Here is a 23,460-nt window from a genome sequence, read left to right as displayed (position 1 = left end):
GGACTCGTATTTTCTCAGTTTGCGAATCTTGGAATATTTGAAAATACACAGATCTCGTATCGAGAAGTTTCGAAGCCAATAATAAATAACGCGATAGATCTTCTCGAATCGTAAAACACGAATAAAAGTAATTTTGATTATCCGTTTCTCCTTGTCTAGCTCCTTGTAAAAATTCTGAAAACATTTCTGCTACATTATGGACCCATATTTTCTCATATTGCCAATCTTTGGAGTGTTTGAAAATACACAGATCTCGAAGCGAATAATAACGGGAATAGTGGATACGTTTTACATCCGTGCAATATACATCTTTTTGCGAGGAATTTTCCTCATATAGAGCACACATATATATATATATATATATTAGTAACGATCGATGCTATTAACTCGTTGGCAGTGTAGCGCGATCTTGTGTGGCAAAAGAAGCCGAGTCCCTGATGCAGCTATCGGGGACGAGATAAACGAAGTTAATGAGCCACTCTTCGAGAACAGTGAAGTCCCCTAACTAGCAACACGTACACGTGCACACATACACACACACACGGTGGAAGGCCAATATACACTTGACCACGATCCTCGAACGATACATTCCGCCTTTGTTCTTCGTTCTGTCCCACTGTCCGACCATTGTTTCGCGGCCGAGATTAGACGAGTTTCTTCTTCGATCTTGACAATGATCGATCGTGCCTTTACTTCGAGTTAACACACGAAATCCGTGCTTTTTCGCCCTAACGATTTCCATTAACCTCCCTTCGAAAAACGATCTCCCTTCGTGACCAGACTTTCTCTCTAAAACTCATCCAAATCGTACGAAAAAATCTCCCCGATTTTTATCTCGTTTCTTCTTCATTTCTTCCCTTTCTTATTCTTAAAAATAAAGCCTCGCGTAATATTCCACTTTCTATCTATAATTCAATATCATCTTTCGTCTTCTTCGTTAAGAAAAAAATCTTTCCAAAATGTTTCGTTTCAAACATTCCTTTTTAAATTTAAATCCCTTCCCTCTCCTTCTTCGTTAAAAAATCTTTCCGTGAAAGATTTCGAGAACGATCAACTCTCTGTCATGAAATTTTTCTCGTGAAAATCCGGAGCGAGGAGCTCGCGGAGGCAGAACAGGACACGTAAAAGGACACGCATCACGAGCGAGTTCTCTCGCGGAGGAGATCTTCTCTACCAGCCAGGCTTGTAGGAATGCAAATTCGTTTAGAGAAGAAACGCTCTCTCGTTGAGTGCGCGCAAAAGTCGAGAGCAACGAGCGACGACAAAGACGACGACAAAGACGACGACGACGACGACGACGACGACAAGGTCAATCTTCGTGGTGAATACGTGTTGGTCGGTATGCGAGCGTGCAACGACTTCGCTGACCGTGGGAAGCTGTCTTGGATGTTAGGTAATTGAAGAATTTCTCAGAAAATGGGCGCACGCGCGGAGCAAGTTTCGAAGAGTTTACCTCTGGCGAGTAAGAAGCGAGTAAGTCTTGCTCTTTCAGACGCTTCAAGACCAGCTGCCTTCTTCGTCGGCAATTAAGCGTGACGCGATGCCATCGATTCATGGCTTGGATACCGTGCTTATACTTTAATCGCACGTGCAATTTTCCTAGGCGTGTTGAATACACGCGTTTCTCGGGAGGAGAGGAACGAAAGAAAATCGTTCGTGGAAATCGAATGGAAACCACTGGAACGAGGTTTTTCTTCTTTACGAACCATTCTACCGAATGATTTTCAATAAATTTTTCTCAACTCGTAATTGAACTCGCTACACGTTTCTCAAGAGGAAATCCATTTATTGGAACGAAATTTTCCCCGTGAATGCCTTATGAATAATTCATAACAAACTCTAAGCTTCCATTACGAGAGGATGCGAAACAAAGACTCGTTTCATACGCATAATTCGAAAAAAAAAAAAGAAAAAAAAGAAACACGAGCTGAATACACCGAACGAATCCATCGATCATTACATCCGATCCCCTGAACCCTGAATTTGAACAAAAAGAGCAATGGAAATCGGCGCAACTTCTATTCCTACTATTTATCCCCGGATCATGACTCGTATAAACGCGCGTAGAGAATCGACACAAGTTCGGGAACAAAGAAATGCAATCGATAACCGAGATAGATGATGATTGCGCGGCAACGGGCAAGCGAAGCGACGCAATTACTTTACGATCGACGTGGAGAATTGTTGCTCAACCCGTCCAATTATGAAGGCTCTCATAACCCGGCTAATTAAATTCGATAAATTATTGCCCGTTTCGACATCCATCGTGCCTCCTTCCTTTCGAATAAAGGTGGAGGCGCGCGGCGAGCGCCGCCTAGGCGCAGATAGCGCGGGGAAAAACCGCGGATGAAACGGTTTAACCCCGGCGGGATGGGTGGATCGGCGGGGCGCACAGCCGCAAATGACACCGAGCTAATTTTCCGGGCGGAAAATCACGAAGCCGGGCAGAGAGCAGGTAGCGTAAACGCAACGTGTCGGTGACACCTCAACAAGTGGATACGGAACGCGTGCGCACGTGTCGCTGACACACGTACCGCCAGTGTGTGTGCACGCTGCGAGAAAATCGCCGATAAAAGGGCAACGTCCAAGTCATCGACGCGGATGCACCGCTTTTCGTTGCAACTGAGAATTGGTTTGCGCCACACCGCGATTTTAGATAAATTTAGATAAAAATTTTAGATAAATGGAATGATGAAATATTTTCTTTCCGTGAATTATACGAGTATATACTCGAGCGACTCGACCTTCCCTCGATCTTCGATTGAACTCGAATCATCGAATATCTTACGAATTTTCACGCTTAGATCTCTAACTCTTCCGGGAGAGTGCCTCGATTTAAGAAGAAGAAGGGAAAAAAAGAAAACGGACGAAAAAGTTCAAGTAAAGAGTATATAGCTGGTATAAGAAAAGAGAAGCAAAAAAGGGGAGAGACGGGAAAAAGTGGAGAAGAAAAAATGGCGAAAGAAGCGGAGGAAAGAAGGGAAGGGCCCGTTATGGCGACCGTATTGCATCCCATTAACCGGTCGACCGAGTGATCTTGATCCCATCTCTCACCGCGACGGCGCTCCGCTTCTTCCCCTTCCGATCCCTCAAACTCAAACGTGATCCGGCCGTTAACGATCATCGCTCTACGTGTTCGCACCCGTTCGGCGTAACGCGTAACTTCTCACCGCCACGACCGATTTCTCGCAAGCGTTGCCACTTGCTTCTTCGATCCCTACACGATTCTCGTGAATAAAGGTCAACACGCGATCATAGCGTAGCGTGTATACGATAATAAATCGTTAATCGTGTTACGTTAACAATCGCGATAATTCGATTCGTTTGTCGAGCTCGCGGGATAGAAGATAAAGACGGTATTATTTCAATCGCGACAGGATAAGAAACGAGATTTTTTTACACTTTAAAACGATTAAAAACTACATCTATTATCTATAGAGATTAGATTATCTATAGAGAAAGTTTCTAGGGAAATATAGGGAAGAATTCCGCTTCGATAAAAATGTATGATATATGTTTTTAAAGCGAACGTTGATGCGGTTTCACGCTTAGCAATGCAACCACCGTCGCACTTTCCCGCGCGATTGATCCTATGAATTACTGCCAGATGGCGCTGCGGAGTTACGTAAACGTAACACGGCAATTGCATAATCGCGAGCGGTGGCCTTCCGATCGAAGACGCGACACGAAACTCGGCCAGGTCGATAACCTGCAGCCCGGTTGTGTTAATTAACGGCGTACACACGAGCCACCGGGGTTACTCGTTCCTCAACTCGGGCCAGGCTCGACGAATTCCCGTTACCAACCTCGTTTCGCCTCTGAAATTCTCTGCCAATTACCGCTCCGCGAATTTTCATAATTTTTTATTCCCTCGCTCGTCCTCCGCCAAACGGATGCTTTAATTGCAACGTGACGCCACCGCTCGTCGCGTGCCGTTCTATTTTTTTTTTTTTTTCCTCCTCTTTCCTCCTCCTCCTCCTCCTTCTTCTTCTTTTTCTTCTTCTTCTTCTTTTTCTTTTTTCTCAGAAAAATGCTCGCACGGGGACACGTTTGAACGTTCGCGCTTTGAGTATTTCGAGCGGAGAAAATTAAAAGAGAAAATACGGAGGGAAAGGTGGTACGATCGAATAAATCTTAGCGGGGCACAATCGTTGGTAGATTCGATTCGGGGCCAGTGGCACGGAAGAGTACACACGTGGCAAAATCTCCCGCCGCAAATAGGCAACGTCGTACGTGCTCCGTTACTCTGTAGATGATCAGACAAAAGGGAAGGGAGAGATACATATATATATATATATATATACTACACTCACCTGAACGTCCACCAGATGTTGAAGCACATCGTGTTCAGCCAGAAGAACGCGGCAAGGAAGAAGAAGTGAGCCATGATTGCTGAAACAGAAAAATGGACTCGGTTAGTACGTAGTTCTTTCATGGTCTCTCTAAGGAGAGGGCTCAAGGCCAGCCCGCCGCTTTTCTTCGTCCCTGGGAGAATTATTTTTCCCACGGAGCTCGAGATACGGAGGAGGAAATAACGCTTCGATAACGGAGCAGGAAATCGCCAGGAAGCGATTTCCTTTGGTCCCTTCTTAAAAAAATTTCAAATAATTATGAAGCGATCGCCAAGTTACAAACGATTTACTTATATCATCGATCAACGCGAATTTCAAGATATAAAATGATATAAATAAATTATTCGATTAAACGGCCCTTTAAGACAAACTATTATAAACTAATGTCATCGTTCTCTCTTCAAGAAGCATATCTTGACAACTTCTTACGACGATTCTAAATCCGAAGAACCACCAAGATCCCCCTAATCAACGAACCGGGTAGATACAAAAGAGCTCATCGACCTTCCAAACGCGTGCTTCCAGCTGACGGCACGCCGAACCCCGTCGAAACAAAAGGAGACAACGCCGATTCCCAGCTTCGCGATGAACTTTCAAAGATTCATGAAGGGGAAGAGGAAGGTGGAGGGGAAAGGTAGCAGGACCGTGGCTCATCCAGACAAAGCTCGGAGGGAGAGACAGCTTTTGTAAAGATCCGTTTGAAAAGACGGCCGCGCACCGGTTGACTGGGAACGCTTTCGGGGGTAACACCGGGGGTCTGGACTCGATAAATTTTTCACCCTGTCGTCCGCACTCGTTCTTAGAATTCGCGGTGGAGGGTGGAGGGATACAACGGGCTCGTCGAGGGATCCAGCCGCGATCTTGGCTTGGCATTAATTTCTGAAAGGCTAATCGCGAAAATCGATCGAAAAATATTATCCGCTCGATTTTTCTCTTCGATGAGTTTGCAAATCGATCAATTTTTCAAAGCTTAATCTGGAGTGGAAACGCGCGTCGACGAAAAATATACACGGGGGGGAAAAGAAAACGGCCCTTTGAAGGAGCGGACCCCGCCTCCTTCTAAGTTTGCCATTAATTTCTGAAAACGTAATCGCGAACGAAAACACACGTGGCAGAGAGACGTCCTTTCGATGGAGGACCCTTGCGAAAAGCGAAGAAAGAATACAAAAAAAAAAAAAAGAGAAAAGGGTGGCGTACCACGTTTGAGAAAAGAATGGGCCTGTGGCGCGCAAAGGAACCGAAGGTTTTCTATTTAGTTGTAGTCGTTAAGTGGCAGTCGAGGGGTGAACTCGTCGAAGCTCGCGTAAGTTTGCTTGCGCAAGGGCGCGATGAATATATAAAAACGCAATCGACGCGTTTGTATAATGGCGGATGGAACAAAAAGGCTGGCGTAGATGGCGCGCCCCGTTTGTTCGCCGCTTAATAAGTTTGATAGGGGTGGAGTGGGCTCGATAAATACGGCGGGGCAGTTTCGACATCTAAATTAATAGAATTGAATTGTCGTAGGTACATATTTAATCGTATCACAGGTATTGTTGCAACCGACCGTTTTCCTCTATTCATTGGATCAATATTGGGCCAACGGTGTTTTCCAATAAACGAAGGTTGTAACGAGGCCGTCGTGGTGGAGCGTTGTTGCGCAAAGCAATCGATGTGAATATACGTGTATGAAAATATATATCGTATATAAAGGGTTGCGTTCTTTTGTGAAATTGCATCCTATATGCATATTTTCCTTCCCCACTCGAAAAATTCGGATGAATCGGGCAAATTTTAAATTTCTCTCAAAATGGCACTCGCGTTTTGGAAATCGCTGTTTGTTACGTCGTCGGATGCCAGGCGTCTCGTCGGGTATTTTATTTTCCACCCCCTACTCGTCCAGCCTCGAATCATAAAAGCATCGCAGTGATATCCTTTGCGATGGAATATATATCTGCGCGAATAGCTTTCCCCCCCCCCCTCGTTTGTTATTTCCCATGTATCCAAATTTCTAGCACCCTCCTATGACATCAAACACGATATAAATACTCGCCAATTCGGAACGCGTGTAGAATGGCGGAAAATATTGTAAAAGGCTATTACAACAATACGCGTTCTTTTTTTTCCCCGCCCGTAAAATGCAAGTACGCGTTACACTATTTCGTAAAATTTTATTTATTAATATATTGCATTGCAACAATTATCTTAGCTTTTAACCGAACAATCTTTTATAGGGTAATAATCATTATTATATTCCGAGATAAATTACACTTTTAAACGTGTTTTAAAAATATCTGGAAAATTAAATTTCAATATTATAATTATTTGAAAATTTTAAACAATGCCGAGAGTAGCGGTATCCAAAGTATCCAAATTCGCTCTATGCGATCGCAATATCGACATCAAGTTATTTTAATTACCTTCACGAATAATATATATGTATATCTCGACAAGACATATATGAAAGAACCACTGTTCGAATATTCTTCGTCGTTTACTTATTGAAAAAGTAGTTTATAAAGTGTATAAGCAGTGTGTTCTAACGGTGTACTTGCTCGCGTCGTATCTCGCAACTCCACACGTCACATCGAGAAAAATCGTGTTGAACGTGTGCTCAAGGAACGCCGATGACGCATAAGAAAGTTTTGTAACCGCTTTGCGATTTGCATTCACTTCTCGTTTAATGTATACCGCCAATCGCGAATGTTTATAATCGTAATCCCCTCTCTCTCTTTTCCCCTTCCCAATTATGCAACTATGAAATGGACAACCGTACCAAGTAATTACCGCGTGTTGGAGAAAGATCGTTTCATAAAAATGTGAGGAAAAAACGACTACTACAAACGTGTAACAATTCGTTCCGCCCGATCGAATCGAAGGGATTTGTAAATTTTCTGAACAGTTTTAGTTGAGGCAGGATGTCGAGAAATGATACAAGAAATTAACCTCGAACCGATGACGTTGCGATGTTTTCAATAGCCGAAGAGAGTAAATCTTTTGGAATTATTTTTAATTGTCGCCGATTAAAATATAATATAACGAATCGTGTCAAGGATTTTGAAATTCAATAAAACTAATTTTAACCCGAATCGACAAGAGATCCCGCAATATTTTCCTCTCCTCTTAACATTTAAGATCCCAAGAAAATTCGATTCCTATCTATTATACCCAACAGATTACTTAAAAAGTTCATCGAAGAGAGAACAAACGATCGACCTAATCTGATCGAAAATCGATCATCCATAACGAAATCATCCATACCTCATCCTCGTCTCGACACTCAGCCTCGAAGCCGCAAAATTAGACTTGTCCTTAGGCGTTCGAGGTTGATTAACAAAGCAGCCGAATGACGCTTGTCGACGCGGATTATTCCGCGAGGCGGAAAAGGCGGGGCGGGGAGGGGAGACTCCCCGTGTGTCGTCGCGGGGAACGGAAAGAGAGAGTGTTTCGAAACACGAGGATTTTCCATTGGCTCGAGGTTGCTCGAAGCGGGATTAACGGGCGCCACGGTCGGGAAAGTCGTCCGATAATTCTTCGTCGAAAGGCTTCCGCCTGCGGCGTTTATCGCGCGCTCCGGAAATAATTAAATTTCCAAAACTAATTACGCCTCGTTGCAATTACAACTCCCGCGACATTCATCCGTGAACGGCGGGTACACGACACACCCTCGCGCCTCGGCTTAAATCGTTTCCAACCGCCGGCCCACCCCTCTTTCAACCCCCTTCTTTCCAAATTTACCCCGCTCGGACACGGAGGATTGGCCTCCGCCCCGCGTTTCCAAACCTTTGTCCCACCGATAAAATTCCCGATAAATATCGAACACGAAACAGGAGTTAAAAATTCGCAACGATTCTTCAATGAAAACTACGTTTCCATTTAATTTTTAACGTACGTGCACTTTTTCCAAATTGTATCATTACAAGTATTTCCCCGTTTCTATTTCATTCACGTATTTTATTAAATTGTGCTCGAGATGTTTTATATCTCTTTATCGAAACCTGTCTACATCCATGTACATGCTTAAAATATCTTTAAAAATACGATAGATTAGAATACACAAAAACGTACGATTTTCTTATAACGATTCTTATACCGTTATATATTATTTACATATAAATAAATACGAACAAAAATAAGACAATTTTCAAATCGAAATTTCTAAAAATATTCCAAAATAAAATTATCGTCCGCTGGATTCTCTTCGAAAGAAAAAAAAAAACAAATAGGATTAACCTTAGACATAGTATCGATTATAATATCGATAATCGAGTCACACTTCCTGTTTTCCTCGATTTTCGAAACGGAGAGAACGGAGAAGTTCCTTCGTCGGAAATTAGGGCTGGAAGGAGGGTTGAAAGCGACAGCGGTCGAAAGAAGGGCTGTTGAAGGTAGTTTCGAGAGTTTCGCGATATCGCGGCCTCCTTTGATATGGTAATGGGATTTCGAACCGGGACACGATCCGAGCTTTTCCTTTCTTCGGAACTTGCCGTTTCCCCGGCCGGGATTGTTGAACGGGCGTGCTCGAGAGAGAAGCGGGGGGAGAGGATTCGATTGAACGTGTTTGCGAACATCGTGACGGAGCCTACTTCGTCAGGCTCTGATTAATGCCGCGACACGATTTCCATCCGTACAACTGAATGGAATTTCTTGAGCGTTCGATGCGTGGTAACGGTATCCAGGTCAGCCGTGAAATTTATTTAATTCCAACGTACACCACTTTTCCTCGAGCTAGCGATAATTATATAGCGAGGTGAGAGAATTTTTCACGGTTTCGTTGGCTCCGATCGTATCGTTGTTATTGATATTTTTTTAATTATCCTTCACGAACGAAAAAGAATTTATATGATTTCTTTGATTAATTGAGCTCGATTCCACCATTATCCCAATATCCATTTTGTGCAAATAATATATAAATATTTAATAATTACAGTATACGCCTTAAACCACCAAGTGATTCAGTAAGCACATTCGTCAAAAAGAATTTTACTATTCGAAACTATTCTCGTTTAATAAACTTATTCCTTGAACTAACTACTATACTTGCACGAGGACGGTTAAACAGTCATCAAACTCTCAAACTCAAACGTGGAGTGGATAAAACTGGCGTTCACGTCTTAGTTAACTTTAGCAAACTTGCGAAAAATGTTTTTTCATCGTCATCGTGGCGAGTAATATGACACCGGTCGGTCGAAACGGAACGAAACGGTGGAACAAAGAGAGGAGAAAAACGGTGGAGGTGGTTAATCGAAGCCAAGAGGAGGAGGAGAGTCGAAGGAAGCGGATGGTGCGTGGCGACCCCATGCCTGGGGTGAGCGTCAAGGGTTGAAACGTCGGCTAGTTAAGGGCCTCGATTTGCATGAGGGGGGTTTGGAATTAGATTGCGCCGCCTTGACCCACCGCGTTCATCCTTTTTCTTCATTCCTCTAATTGCCAGGGGGATCGTGCGTTACGTGCACTAACACTCCCCTTCCCCTCTTTAACGTCTCTAAACAGTATCGATCTCGAGGTTTCGCGAGGGGGAGGGGGGAAACGTTTTCGTTTCGAGACATTAGCGAGATTCGCGCAATGGCGGAGGGGGTGGTGCGATGCTGTTTGATCTGTCGGATCAAGCGAAACTTGGTACCCCTAAGTTTGTTTCCGCACGCTACATGAATAATGCAGCCTAAGACTATCCGAGCGCCTCTCGCAGAATCGCTGTTTGATTTATGATCTCCTCGTGGTTGATTGCTCTTGGTTATTCACCCGGCCCGGGAAGGAGGGGATGAAATATGTCTCCCCAAGACTCTCTTCTTAACGCGTTTCTGATTTTTTAATAGTCGTTTTATCGATTGAATGGTTATCGACGAAGATGACTGCTTTTTTTTTTTTCAAATTGGTGTTGTCACAGCGATCGATTCTCCTTATGAATTCTTCGTCGAATGTTAATTCTAACTGCTCCCAAAATTGCTCGAAGAGAAGAAGCGAGCATTTTCTACAATTAATTCCTCTCTAGTGTGTAACAAATATCTCAAGGAGATACAAAGAAAGACGTACAAAGAAAGCTGTGTAATCCTTCGCCAACTTCCTAAATAACCTTAACCCATCCGATCCCCTAATCTCTCTTTCCTCGTTCTCTTGTGCTTCCTTCCACCTTCGAATCCAAACAAGCGGAATTAATCAACCGCCGCCCGATTCGAGATAACCGTAAGAAGTTGGCGTCGATATGTCGGACAGTTTAATTCGCTTCCAGGCCGAATTTAGGGGACGCGAGACGTGTATCGGCGAGCGTCTTCGGTGCAACGGAAGAAACTCGTTAGGGGTCTTCTGGCACGGTTGAACGGGCGGCGAATTGTCCCGGCAGCAGCAACAACTCGAGAGATTAATGGCGGCGCATTAACATCGGTGATTAAGTTAAATACTTTGGAATAGCGCCGCGACGACTCGTAATTAAATCATACCGGATTTATTGCGCCGTCCCGATTTCGATGGGATTAGAGTTTGATTCAACGCGCCTAGAATGCGCCCGCCCCGGAAAGGGTTGTTGCGCGGCGATGAGTTATGAAAGTTAGTGACAGGCCCTCGGGGACCCTCGATCGGTCAGTTGAAATATTAAGAGAAAAGAACGACGGGAACACGGGGGAACGACTTGATTCCCGGAAACCAGTTTGTGGACGACTCTTGCCAGAAAAGAGAGAGAGAGAGAGAGAGAGAGAGAGAAATTGGAATGGTTTGTTAGTTGAAATTTTTATCAATCGTTATTTTTTTTTATCTTACGAATTTTTGATAAAAAGATAAATAATTGGAATGTTGGAGGCGCGATTCTTATCAAGTAGCGTTTAAAATTTTCATAAATTTTGAGAATTCGATGGAACTGATTCGTACCCACATTCCTTGGACAACAGTCGGACAAAAATGTGAGAGAGATTATTAAAGAAAATGTAGAAATACTTGGTTCGTTCTTTAGAAGAGATGTATCATCGAACAAAATTCCCAACAACTTTCCTTCGTCGATAAAATACCACCTCGCTTCACGTTCTCATCTCACCGACGCGATATCGATATCGCGAGACGCGATAAAAAATCCGCTCGATCATCCGGGTCAAGGGACGGTGCGTTTGACGTGGAACAAAAATAATCCTCGTCGTCTTGGCGGGAATCACAAGCGCAAGCAAACGGATAAATTCGACCGGATTAATAAAAGTCGCGAGCTCCCGCCCCCCATGAAATTACGATCGGCGATTTTTACGAGTTATCGGCCGACCGTGTCCACGGATTTTACGGCCAACGTTATTTCGAGAATCGGGGCGTTCTCGCCTCCGCGCGCTTTACATCCATAATTCCGGCTGGGATTAATTGGTGCCACCTCTACTACCCTCCCCCTCGACGTCGAAAATCATTTCGCGACGAGGAGATACGATACGCCAACCCTCGAAAACGCAAACGATTAACGCGAATAAATAAACGGGGGGCGCGTTGCGGGACGCAAGGGAGTAAAAATTTATCTAATGGAAAAATGGAGGATTGATCGGTTCTCGGGGAACGAATCGATCTCGACGGATATAGATTCTCTTTGAAATTCTCTGAACAATTTAATTGGCGTGAAAGTAGAGCGATAAACTTGTTTAGAAATGATTTTTTTATTCCTAAAATACGAATTTCGTGATCGATTCATTGTGAAGAATAAGCATCAATCCTTATACTTCCAACTTCCAGTGAGAATTTTAATTATCTACATACCTCGTATCAATAATTTTCGTCGTATTAAGGATACGAAAGACGAATCAAAAAGCGTAACGAAAAAAAGAGCAACGAGATACGTGCACGATTTCCATTATCCATGGAAATCGGATAATGCATCCTCTAATATTAATAATCGTGCAGCCCACACGGACAATTTTCACTCGAGGTTGCGCCCGCCACCGGGACAAACGGGCCACCGGGACCGTGGCAACAAACAACATGGTAAAGGGTGCGCATGCCTGTAAACCAATTTAATCAAGCCAGCGATAAAACTGATGCGACGAATATTAGATTCCGAAATGGATTGCTAGTATAAATCCCGCGTGAAATACGCTACGTGTTACGCTGGCGTTACGAACTTATGGAGTGCGAAACGTGAAAAAAAAAAAATAAATAAAAGATGTGAAAAAAGAGAGAGAGAGAGAGAGAGAGAGAAAGTCCATTTCTATCCGTTCCATTCACAAAACGTTTATCGAGCTTTTTGTTCGATGTTGTTTCGTCGAGGTTGGTCGAGACGAGTTGTACGATTGAAATTGGTGGAAAGGACGTTTGGTAAAAGCGACGCGAACGTTGTTTGGACCACGAAGATGGGGCCACGAAGAAGGGGGGAGACTACGTATAATGTAACTCGCTGAAAGAATGCATTACGCGGTTGTATATAGTTTTGCCCCTTCGATAACGGGTACAAGAAAAACAAATGCTCGGTTACATCGTTCTTGCATTTGCACCCACCCCGAATTGTCCCAATTTACAGGCCAGTGGTGTCCGGTTTTTGGGGCTGCAACCTCTTGAACTCTTAAAAATCTATATTATTAGAAATTTATTTCACAGAAACACGAACGATGCCAATATCGAATTTCTCTCTTTCGGAGATTGGAAATTTTAATTGCAAATTTAAAAAAAAAAAAATCGAAATCAATCGATCGTCTCTCATTTCGATCGTCACGAATTTCAAGAATCGATTAAGAAAATTCTATCTCAAGTTCTTCCCTTCGAGTTTCTTTTTATTTTATTCGCGTACAAGGAAATAGAAGAATCGAGGTCAGAGGAAGAAGCGGAATCCGATGGAGCGCGTTGAGAACCGCGGGGATGGCCCATATTCGGATCCATTTCGTCCGGCGCGAGGTTTACGCGAGATGGAAGCTCGCGAGGAGGAGGAGGAGGAGGAGGAGGAGGAGGAGGCTGAGAAAGTCTAATGAAACACGCGCGGGTGAATCAGCGTACCGGGTGTATAAATACACACGGACTATCCCCTCGTTTCTACGGAACCGGTGCACGAGACCGCCCAACGAGACACAATCGTCGAAGAGAGGAGCAATAATTTATTCATTTTTTCGCGACGTCGACAGAGGAGAAACAGAGGAGAATGGAGAGCGGAACAGTTTCCAGCTGCACAGAGAACAATGCCAAGCAACAACGTACAATGTACTTGCAGACGTCTTCGCGTAATCGCCACATTGTCGCTTAATAGTTGCAAATCATCCACTCGACGGGGGTGGGCCACTTTCCACCACGCTTCCTTGTTGCCAAAGGAAACAAAGATGTTTCGCAATGGCGCGTTCTGAATATTTGAAAAGAAAATTTGACGGCCGTGTAAATTATCCGGGCCGACGTTTCTTGTGTTATCAAGGAAAACACGATGATTATTTTGCGCTCTCGCATACGGTGCGCTGTTTGGCTGGACGATGTTATGGACTGTGATATAATTGACACCGTGTTTTATTAAACACCAATATTTTGCAACTACGTACGTATATTCGCTCGAGGCTGAATACACGAACACCTCTTTGACTAATTATCGTCTCGTTCCATTCCATGGAATCTATCCATGTTTTCATCTTAAAAATTATTCGAAAAATCCGCTCTCTTTTTACCTTTGACTCTCACTTCTTACTTCTTACGTATTTATATACGTTCCCAAATAACTCTGTTCATTTTTTTAAAATGAAAAAAGAAACATTACGTTACGTAACCTTATATTTTTTTCGTTGCAAGGAAGCAGCTCCAACGGAATTCCCCAGCGGATGCAAAATGGAATAATTTCTAATCGAGATTAACGCGCGCAAAACATTCGGAAGGGGAAACGGAGAGAAAGAGAGAAAGAGGATTAAGCATCCATCTCAAAGCTACCCCCGGTAATCCGGACAATGCGAACTCTCGCTAATAAATTTCGACTTTCCCATTGTTCCCTTGCCATAAGCGGACGAGCAATATGCAAACGAGTCCACCTCCTCGTTCCAACGTTTCTCCTCCTCCTCGAAAGCCTCGAATGCACGGTCCAACGAGAAAGGCAGAGAGAGAGAGAGAGAGAGAGAGAGAGAGAGAGAGAGAGAGAGAGAGAGAGAAAGAGAGAGAGCGTCGCGTGTCTCGATTGCTTCCGATTAGCCCCTCGAAAATCGCCACGACTTTTCCCCGAACAGATTCGTCACGCCACTCGTCGCCGCTCTAATCGAGCCGCGACGTTTCTCGAGGATGGCCCAATCAACGCGCCCACGAAATTCTGTTATATTTAGACGTAACGAGCCAATCGAACGCGCAATAGGAATTCGCCATCGGTAAAGCTCCTATCACACTGCAACAGTCGCGTCGTTGAAAACGTGGATATCGATTCTACATATTCGATCGATCTCTTCCCTATCAACTTCAAAGCTGTTCCTCCTTTCCTCATTTGTATAAATAATAAAGCGCGTGTAATGATACGGTGTACTTCGGCTGGCTTCAGGAATTTTTTCGAAAAATTGATTCAATGCAAAAATAAAACACAAAAGTTGAGCACGTGAAAATGATAGCTTAAGACTTATTCATTCCGTCACGATTGAAGTTTAACGAACTTGAATTATTATACAACCTAATAAATAAGTCTCAATTGGAGATATTTTGCGTTTATTTCGAAAAGATGCTATTGCGTTTGCGTATGAGTTTCGTAATGCATAAAGTCAATATCCAGTGTGAAAAAAGCCTAAGGAGAGACGCGGCAAGAGAGAGTACAAATGACGGGGAAACTTGGCGCTATACGCCACTCGAGATCTCCACTTATGGTTGCTAACCGAGAGAGAGGCGTGCGACGCCAGCGTGAACACCGGGACAGAGCCCTGACGGCCCGAGTCTCGAGTGTTGCCGAAATTGCCGCCGAATGACGTCGTCCCAGCTCCTGGAGGAGTTGCTCGACCATCCCTCTCGGGACTCAACGCGGCCTCGCTTCCCTTTCGTGACGTTCAACGTGACGAATTACTACGGCGGAGAGTAAGCCGCTTCTTCTTGCGAACGGAAAACCACCCCCCGCCTAATTAATTTCCCACTCGCAACTTCGACGCTTTCCCCTTCCTTTTTTTCTTCCCCCGCCCTCAAACTACGACGCCCCCTCTCCCTCCCCCTTTTTATGTCCGGATAATTAACGAAGCACGAAGCAGACCATGGATGGGGCACGGTTCCTGCTCTCCACCATTTTTCGTTGTCGCCGAAGAGAAACAACGACGTGGCCCTCTCTCGCGGGACGTCAATTAGCGAGTTCTTCGCCCTTCGTTTTTCGTCTTCTCCTTCTTCCCCTTTCTTCCGTCGCTTTACCTTCGTTCCAGATGGGAGAAGGGGGGAGCCCGTATCTCTCTACGCGATTTCCACCGGTGTTCGCGTTGAATAATGGAGGAGGAGTATTTCCAAAAATACGAGGACTCGGCGAGGAGAAGAGAGGTTGAAGAAGAGGGCTTCCTCCTCCTGGTTGTTGTTTGTGTATCCTTGTTTTCGCGCGAGGAAACATCGTTTCCGCTTGCTTGCTTGCTTGCTCTCGAAACCAGCCTCATTTTCATTCATTCCTCCTGTCTCCTTCTTTTCTTTCTCTTCTTAAAGGAGGACGTCGAGTTGATCGGGCCGAACAGGCAAGAACAAAGAAACGGATGTCCGACGATCATCGAGTCAAAGGCGAGACGAAGCTCGAGGAGGTAACGGTGGCGTGAATCGAGGAGAAATTTGGCGGATCGTTTTATTCGGCGGGATAAAGGGTGCGACGAACCAGCCAACAGGGCCCGACCCGTTGTCTCGTAAATTAAGAACGATCGGCCCGTTGTAAAACGAAAATAAACGAGGGAATCGTGCCTTCGCGCGGAATTACCGGGGCTGCAAATTTTTTCCTCCCCCCTCCTAACCAGCCCCAAACACGCACACACGCGCGGGTACACTCGCGTATGAAATAAGGAATCGAAAGCAAGAATCTCGTGGGGAAAGAAGAAAGGGAGCGAAGAAGAGGACGAAAGAAATCGTGGGATGACGAAAAGGAGAGAAGGGGAACGATTATAAATCGGGAGGAGGGATTTGGACGGGATGGAAATGGGCGGAAGAGGTCGAGGAGAGACAAAAGGCTGGCACGGAAAATATGTATCGCGGAGCACGCACGATTGCACAACGGCTTACGCGGGGGTTAGCCTCGGAAGATTGTCGTTCTGGCGAGTGGCCAGAAACCGGGGCAAAGTTCGAATTTTCGTTGGGTGGGCGATATAATAACGCGGCCTCTAGTTTAGGAATTCCGTCCTCAGTCCCTGGTCGGAGGGAAAGAGATCGAGAGAGAGAAGAAACAGTGAGAGCGAGAAAGGGAGAAAAGGCGAGAGGACAGGATCTGACGTCTCTCTCCTCCTCTTTCTTTCTCATTCTCATTCTCCGTCTCTTTTCGTACGCGCCGCACACGTGTGTATTCTTGATCCACGCGTGATGGCACGCGCGTGTGCGAGCGCGCACACGTCGAACACCGGTCGATCGTATCCGAGTCGAGGGTCCTCCAGGGTTAAGCCGCTTTCCAATGTTGCTCGAGCACGCAGTACACAGCCGGGGCTATTAAACCGACGGACTCGTGAAAAACTCCCTTCCCTCCCCCTCTCGCGGCACGCTGATTCGACTCGTTAAAATCGCAGAAAAAGGGAAACAGAGATGTCGTTTTGCCGGTGTTTTATGAAAGCCTGGTGCTTTCCTTTTCGCAGGATACGTGAAGGGGCTACACCACGACTTGATAACTTGTTATTGCGTTACCATCGATGCTGGTAAACGAGCTGGTACCCCTTTTTACGAATCCATGTATAAAATTCTCGTGTAGAGAAATGATAGACGTAAGTAGATACGTAACGAATATACGTATTATCTTAATAGATCGATAATGAATTCTTACAACGAAGAGTCTCGTCTCATCTCTCTGATTCTCTTTTCCTTCCATGTTTCGACAATCGAAGCTTAAAAGTCTGTACGTATATAATAATAAAAGCAAGAGATATACGTATAAAATATATAATATGAAAGGTACTTCTGCGAGAATTAAAATCGATCGATCGGAAAAAAAATTGGCATTGTCGCATTGTCCAAGAGTATCTTTCCACGATGTCAGCGAAGTCCTAAGCAAACACGGTCTAAGTACGCTTGCCAGTGTCCAGGGATTTCTAATAACCGCGACGATTCAATAGTGCAGCAGCGACACTTCACGTCGTTCCTTCGACGGCGCTTCGATGCCCGGGACCCTATCGGCGAATTCGAGTCGCGTTTCGGCCGGTGGACACGCTTCGAATGCAAACCGACTCTCTCTCTTTCTCTCTCTCTCTCTCTCTGTCCCTCTGCTGCTGGCAGCCAGAAGAGTGACGAGAGGGATGGGAGGACGTACCGGACGCTCCCGATGGAGCTTTTCGTTCAGAGCCCCCTGGTGTGTATATTCGTCCGCAGAACTCGTCCCGCCATGCTGCTCTCCTCCCCCTTTACCCACGGGAACTCGCACGATTACGCAATTTCCGCTTTGGTTTGATTCAATTTTCGAAATCGTTCGATTTCCTACCAGATGTTCCAGACTTCTGGTATGGAGTTTTTTGCCAGCAAAGGGGGTGGGAATTTTCTCTCTTTCTCTTTCTCTCTTTCTCTCGATGGAATAATTAGGCAATAGGGATTGTCTATTGGGAATAGATAGCCTATCGAGGAATACGGTGCAATTAGTTTGTGACAGCTTGTTAAGGGCTTCTTGATGTATGGGATCGAATTCCACGATGATTATGGTGATTTGTTTCCGACAGGGGGATGTGCTTCTCTGTGATTTCTGTTTAACAACTCGCTGAACTTGATGATTGATGTTATATCTAGCTATATTTTTTCTCTCTCTCTCTTTCTTTTTATTCATATCCGATGATCGTTTATCGTGCATAGTTCGAGGGGAGCCTCGATAATCGTCTCGTTAGAAACTTCATAGAAGACTAACTAAACGTATTTTACCATCGATCGAATATTATACAGCGAATTTATCGAGTAAACATAAATGAAGCGAAACGCAGAAGAAATTTCTAACTTATTACCAGAGAAATCATACTTTCCACGAGTGTCTTTCACTGACACCAAGACCCACTTTGTATAATGTAGAAACATGAGGAATATACACGTTAAATATGGACGAGGGGAGGAAAGGCGAATCGGTCGCGGATTAATTTTATATCGGAGGCCGAGGTGAGCCTAATGACAGGAATCATCGATGCCTTGCGCAGAGTATCGATTATCTGTCAATGGGACGTGTCACGCGTGTTGGCTGCATGTGCATCGCGTTGTGCATTTACGCGTGCCAAAGGATGCGACCGACATGCGGATGCGCCTTGACACACGGCGACGCTTCGAAACTCCGTTACAACGTGGCGCCAGCCAATTGCTCGGCCTGCAGCAGCCTGTTCGTTTCACGTCCTGATGGACATGAGAGCATCCGAAATCATCCCCGGTTAAGATCCCTGCTATACATCCTCCAAAACCCTCGTGTTTCGATCATCAACCTGGTTCCGACCTCGTTAACACGCCGAGATATATCGATCGAGCAGCAATTACTCCAGCCTCGTTCATTATTCATTTTTACTCGTGACTTTGATGCGTGCAATTTGGTGGAATTTTGAAGGAAAGAAGAAAAATTAAAATTTCATTAATCGTTATGTAAACTATAAAGATGTCAAAAAGTTGCTTGGAATCCAGTTTGATTAATATCAATAACCACTGGATTAAACGAAAATTCAATGATACAGTTTCCCCTTCCGAATTTTGATAACAAAGTTTCAAAATGAAAATATATACGGCACGTATAACATATATTAATATAACGTATAATGTTCCGTAATATTGAATATTTGAACATTTGGTTTATTTATACAATCCGCACGTATCGATTGAAATAAAGATTTTCGACAGATATTAGATTCATGAAAGATTCTACATTTCCATTAATATATTATAGTTCGTCGTTACGCTTCATCATTCCGAATATTCATATTCCATTTTTGAATATTTAACACGCGAGGAATTCAATTTTCCAATTGAAATCCCAGCTCTAGAGCATCACGTCGTATCGATATGCTATACGTTTAATCCCCTCCTCCCCTCCAGTTTTTCCTCTTTTTCGATCTTCCATTATTAACATTCAACGATCCCATCCCCTCCCCCTTCCCCAATCGCGTCTCGTTCACAAATTTCCCCTTCTTCCCTCCTCCTCTCGTCGATCGATTTTCCCATTGTTCGCGCAACGAAATTTGGAAAAGAACAAACAAACAAACAAACAATTAATCGATCGGTTTCCACATCGATTCGTTCAATTCGTCGCCGGTCGTTAAACAAAACGGGGCACAGGATTAATTGAAAGACCGCGTCGCCCGGTTTTCGGGTTTCGTTAACATCGATACGATTGTGAAAAATGTGTACGTGCGAAAATGTACGAGCGATGCCTCGTCCTTAGCCACGCGGCAAACCGGGAAAACGGATGGACGCGGGGGGAGTAGAGAAACCACGGTTAATTGGCCGCTATAATTAACGAGAGTGACGTCGAAATAGCGGCCGGCGCTTGATCCAACGCTCGCTACTTCCTCGTCAAAATTCGACGAGATACCGACCTTTGACCTCTTCATCCTCGACATTAAAACGAAAAATATCCATCGCGTCTCTCTATTTTTATTGCCGTTTCCCTAATTTTTCGTGCTATTTGCGTTTAACAGAGTGCAATCATCTTCTTCTCGCGTAACACGTATGTACAAACTTTCAACAACTGGATAGATTATTTTTCAAAAATACCAATTACTCTTGGATTAAGCTTCTCTCGCGATACGACGATAAAATTAGTGAAATATTGATCGAGAAAAGTAATTTCGTAAAATAAAAGAATTTAAATGAATGAACGAGGAAAAGATCGACGACGGCGGCCAGTTCAATTATTTTAAAATTTGGAACAATTTTCGAACAAGCCACAAGATCGAATCTTTCGAAATTCGAAAAAAAAGTAAAAGAAATAAAAGAAAAAAAAATGCTGTTACCATTTGGGAACAGAGAATCGATTACGAGTAGGAAATACGCCGTTTATCGAATATCCAGTGTGGTTCGAGCAAAAATGCAAACGGTACAGAGAGATTCCGTATACGTACTCGAGAGAGCCTATATCCTCTCTTTCCCGTCCTGTGCGACGTCTGGTATACGAGAGTCACTGTGCAAACCGTGAAAAATCAAACGGTGTATTCTACCAATAGCGGCATACCAAAGCGACTCCGCAAAAATGCGAGATCGATCGGATCGTATATAAAAATTCTTTTTTTCTCCTCTTTTTCTGTTCTTCAAAGGAAATCACCCATCATTTCGCAGTATTCTTCTTTCTTTGTTTTTTTAAATTTTGTACAAAGCTCTTATCCCTTCGTTTTGCCTGTATACATATACATATATATATATATGAATATATATACGTTTCTTCGCGTTCTTTTTTTAGAGAAGAAGGATTTAGATTGATTTTTCTTCCCTTTTCGAGGGATTATTAAAGCGTGTTCGGCAGAGAGTAATGATTGGCCGGTGTATACACGTACGTTCAAACACGTAGATGGAATGTGTAAACGCATGAGTAATAGTTTAGCCGACGAGGCTGAGCAAGTCACATTTTCAAAGGTATATACAGCGTCTTATTCACGAGCGTAGATACGCGATAGGCGGATTTATTATTCTCCTGTCACTCGATTGCACGTCGTATTACCGCGACGACATTCCTTCCGATTCGTTATCGATCAGATGGACAATTATTTTTAATTCTTTTATATATGGTTGACTTTTACAACTTTTATACGATCCACCGAACAATGAATATTTCACGTTCGCAACGAGAATCTGATTATTATATTCTTTAATCGTTTATCGAAAAAAATTTTCGAGATAAAATACTACTAATCCTTCTTATCTTTTTATTTAAAATTAAGTAAAACACGCAAGTAGAGAGGTTTATCCAAAATATAATTTAATTCATAATCCGCTTTCGTAACACGCGTTACAGAGAATAAAACGCATTGGATGATAGGCCGAGCATAGTTAGGGTAATTGTTTAAAGAGATAGAGAGAATGCCAGTTCGGGTTGATTGAATGAGTTCCCAGAAGGTGCGCAAAGTTTTTGGACGTGAGCGAATTGGCGCATGACGGGATTGCACGATGTGGGTGCGGAAGATGGATAGACTATCGTGACCTGTCGGCAATGCGTTAGAAGTGAAATGTAATCGAGGAGCGAGTTGATAGAATAACAGGTTCGATTGTATTCAAATATTCCGCTTCATTAGTCAAAAGTGGGCAAAAGTCGAATCACTCGTTCGATCGTAAATGATTACACTCTTTCGAAAAGATTAATCGATTTCAACGCGATCCAACTTTGCCCAAAATCGCGATCGATGAACGAACGTATCGACAAATTTTCAACGATTCGTGCACATTCGTGAAAAATAACTCGCGAGAGCAATTCTCAAGAGAATTTTACAGCCCGGCTTTATTGCTATCGCCTAGAGTTTCCGGCCGGTTCAAAGGATAAAATTTCTAACTATAATTCCTACCTATAAAGCGAAAAATATACAAATTTTATTTTATTACCGGCTTACCAGACCATTAATACCTTCTATTATTCTCTTAAAGCTTCCAGATTAAGAATAAAAATCTATAAATAATACTAAAACTTGGTAATGGCTCAATAAAACTTTCTACATTTTTTACTTATATATACTCGCAAAGGATTGCTTTATCTCGAGTTGCGCGAATATACGTGTATTCGTGGTGCACCGGAATTCTTTGGGAGCACCCGGTATGCAGGCCCGGCCGGCACGTATCCCGTGCACAGCCGCCGTTTCTTTGCCATTGTTCGGCTTTGGAAACGGCTGAAAAGCCGCTTCCGACGCACGCACAATACGACGCGCGTGTACATCGAAAACGATCGTGCACGCGTCACGTCCACGTGTTTACACGATCCACGCGTAAAGTCCAAAACGACCCCGCGTCCACCCCCGAAAACGATCGTACCTCCGTATCATCGCGACTAAATTGTCGGCCACGCTCTCCTCCTCCATCCTCCCTCCCCTCTCTCCGCTTCCAAATTATCGAACGCGTTTACAGAAACGCCATTTCCTTCCTCTTCCTTTCCCGCTCGCTCTGTTTCATCTCCGAATTTCATCCTCGCGAATCGACTCCCCCTCAAGATCCGATCCAACCGAGGATTCGATTAACCCCGCCGCGGAATTGCGTCGTAACGATTATCCACGAACGGAGAGGGCCACTCGAGAGAAAACACACTCGCCGTGAAAATTTTAATCTTCTTCTCCTCATCGGCGGAAATTAATTTACCACCGTTCCATCTGGACCGTGCTCCTCCGTTCAAGCGGCTCTTCCTTCGCGGAGGAATTTCTCGAGAGAGAGAGAGAGAGAGAAAGAGAGTGGCACGTTTGGAACGAAGAAAAAGAAGGAGGAGGAGAAGAAGAAGAAGAAGAAAGGACGCGAACGGAAGAAAATAAGCGGTCGTAATACCGAGAAAAGGATGCCTCCCCTTCCTCCACTTCATCCTCTTCCTTCATCTCTAAGACCGCGAGCGGAAAGGAGTGGATCGCGAAGGAGTGCGCTCCTCTCACGAGGAGGAGAGGCTTCAGGACCTACGCGAAAACCGATCCTCGAGTTTTAAAACTCTTTTACGAGTTGGCTGGAAAGAAGGAGAGAAATTCGTTATCTCCCTCTTTGATTTCCCGCGCAACCGCCTCGTCGCGTTCTCTTCTTTCCAATATGCACTGTGCATATAGAGGGCGAACGCGTCGAAACGAATCCTCCTCTCTGGAATTAATCGAAATTTCCCTGCGCTCCCCGCTATTCGAAATATTTTCCCAAGCTTTCCACGCTACGCCGCTTTTGCGCGAATTATTATTATTAGTCCCTCGAAATTACAGAGAAACGCATCTACACGTCCCCCTGTACGTTGAAAACGGCGTTCGAAATACATAGACGGTGGTGCACGCGCGCCTATTTAATTATGACAGCGATCGAAATTAGCGTTCGAACGCGCGACACGATCATTAATTACCGCCGCGATCATCGTTCGTCACTTTGTCGTCTAGACGACAGAACACCCCCGTCGTCGCCGTGCCGTCCACTATCGTGG

The 23,460-nt window shown here is 44.2% G+C and overlaps 1 protein-coding gene across 1 annotated transcript in view; it reads right to left on the bottom strand.

Moving 5' to 3' along the window:
* Positions 1-23,460, bottom strand: part of LOC122712209 (probable G-protein coupled receptor Mth-like 1) — a 154,757-nt gene that overhangs the window by 89,480 nt on the left and 41,817 nt on the right. The window contains exon 4 of the mRNA XM_043931655.1: positions 4,314-4,392. Within this exon, the coding sequence (XP_043787590.1) occupies positions 4,314-4,392 (79 nt within the window). The remainder of the gene's footprint in view (positions 1-4,313; positions 4,393-23,460) is intronic.

This window comes from Apis laboriosa, unplaced genomic scaffold (genome assembly GCF_014066325.1).
Source record: "Apis laboriosa isolate Shangri-la unplaced genomic scaffold, ASM1406632v1 scaffold1_cov151, whole genome shotgun sequence".
Lineage (NCBI taxonomy): Eukaryota > Metazoa > Arthropoda > Insecta > Hymenoptera > Apidae > Apis > Apis laboriosa.
Note: the sequence above shows the minus strand (reverse complement) of the source record. Positions and strands in the feature narration are given on the sequence as shown.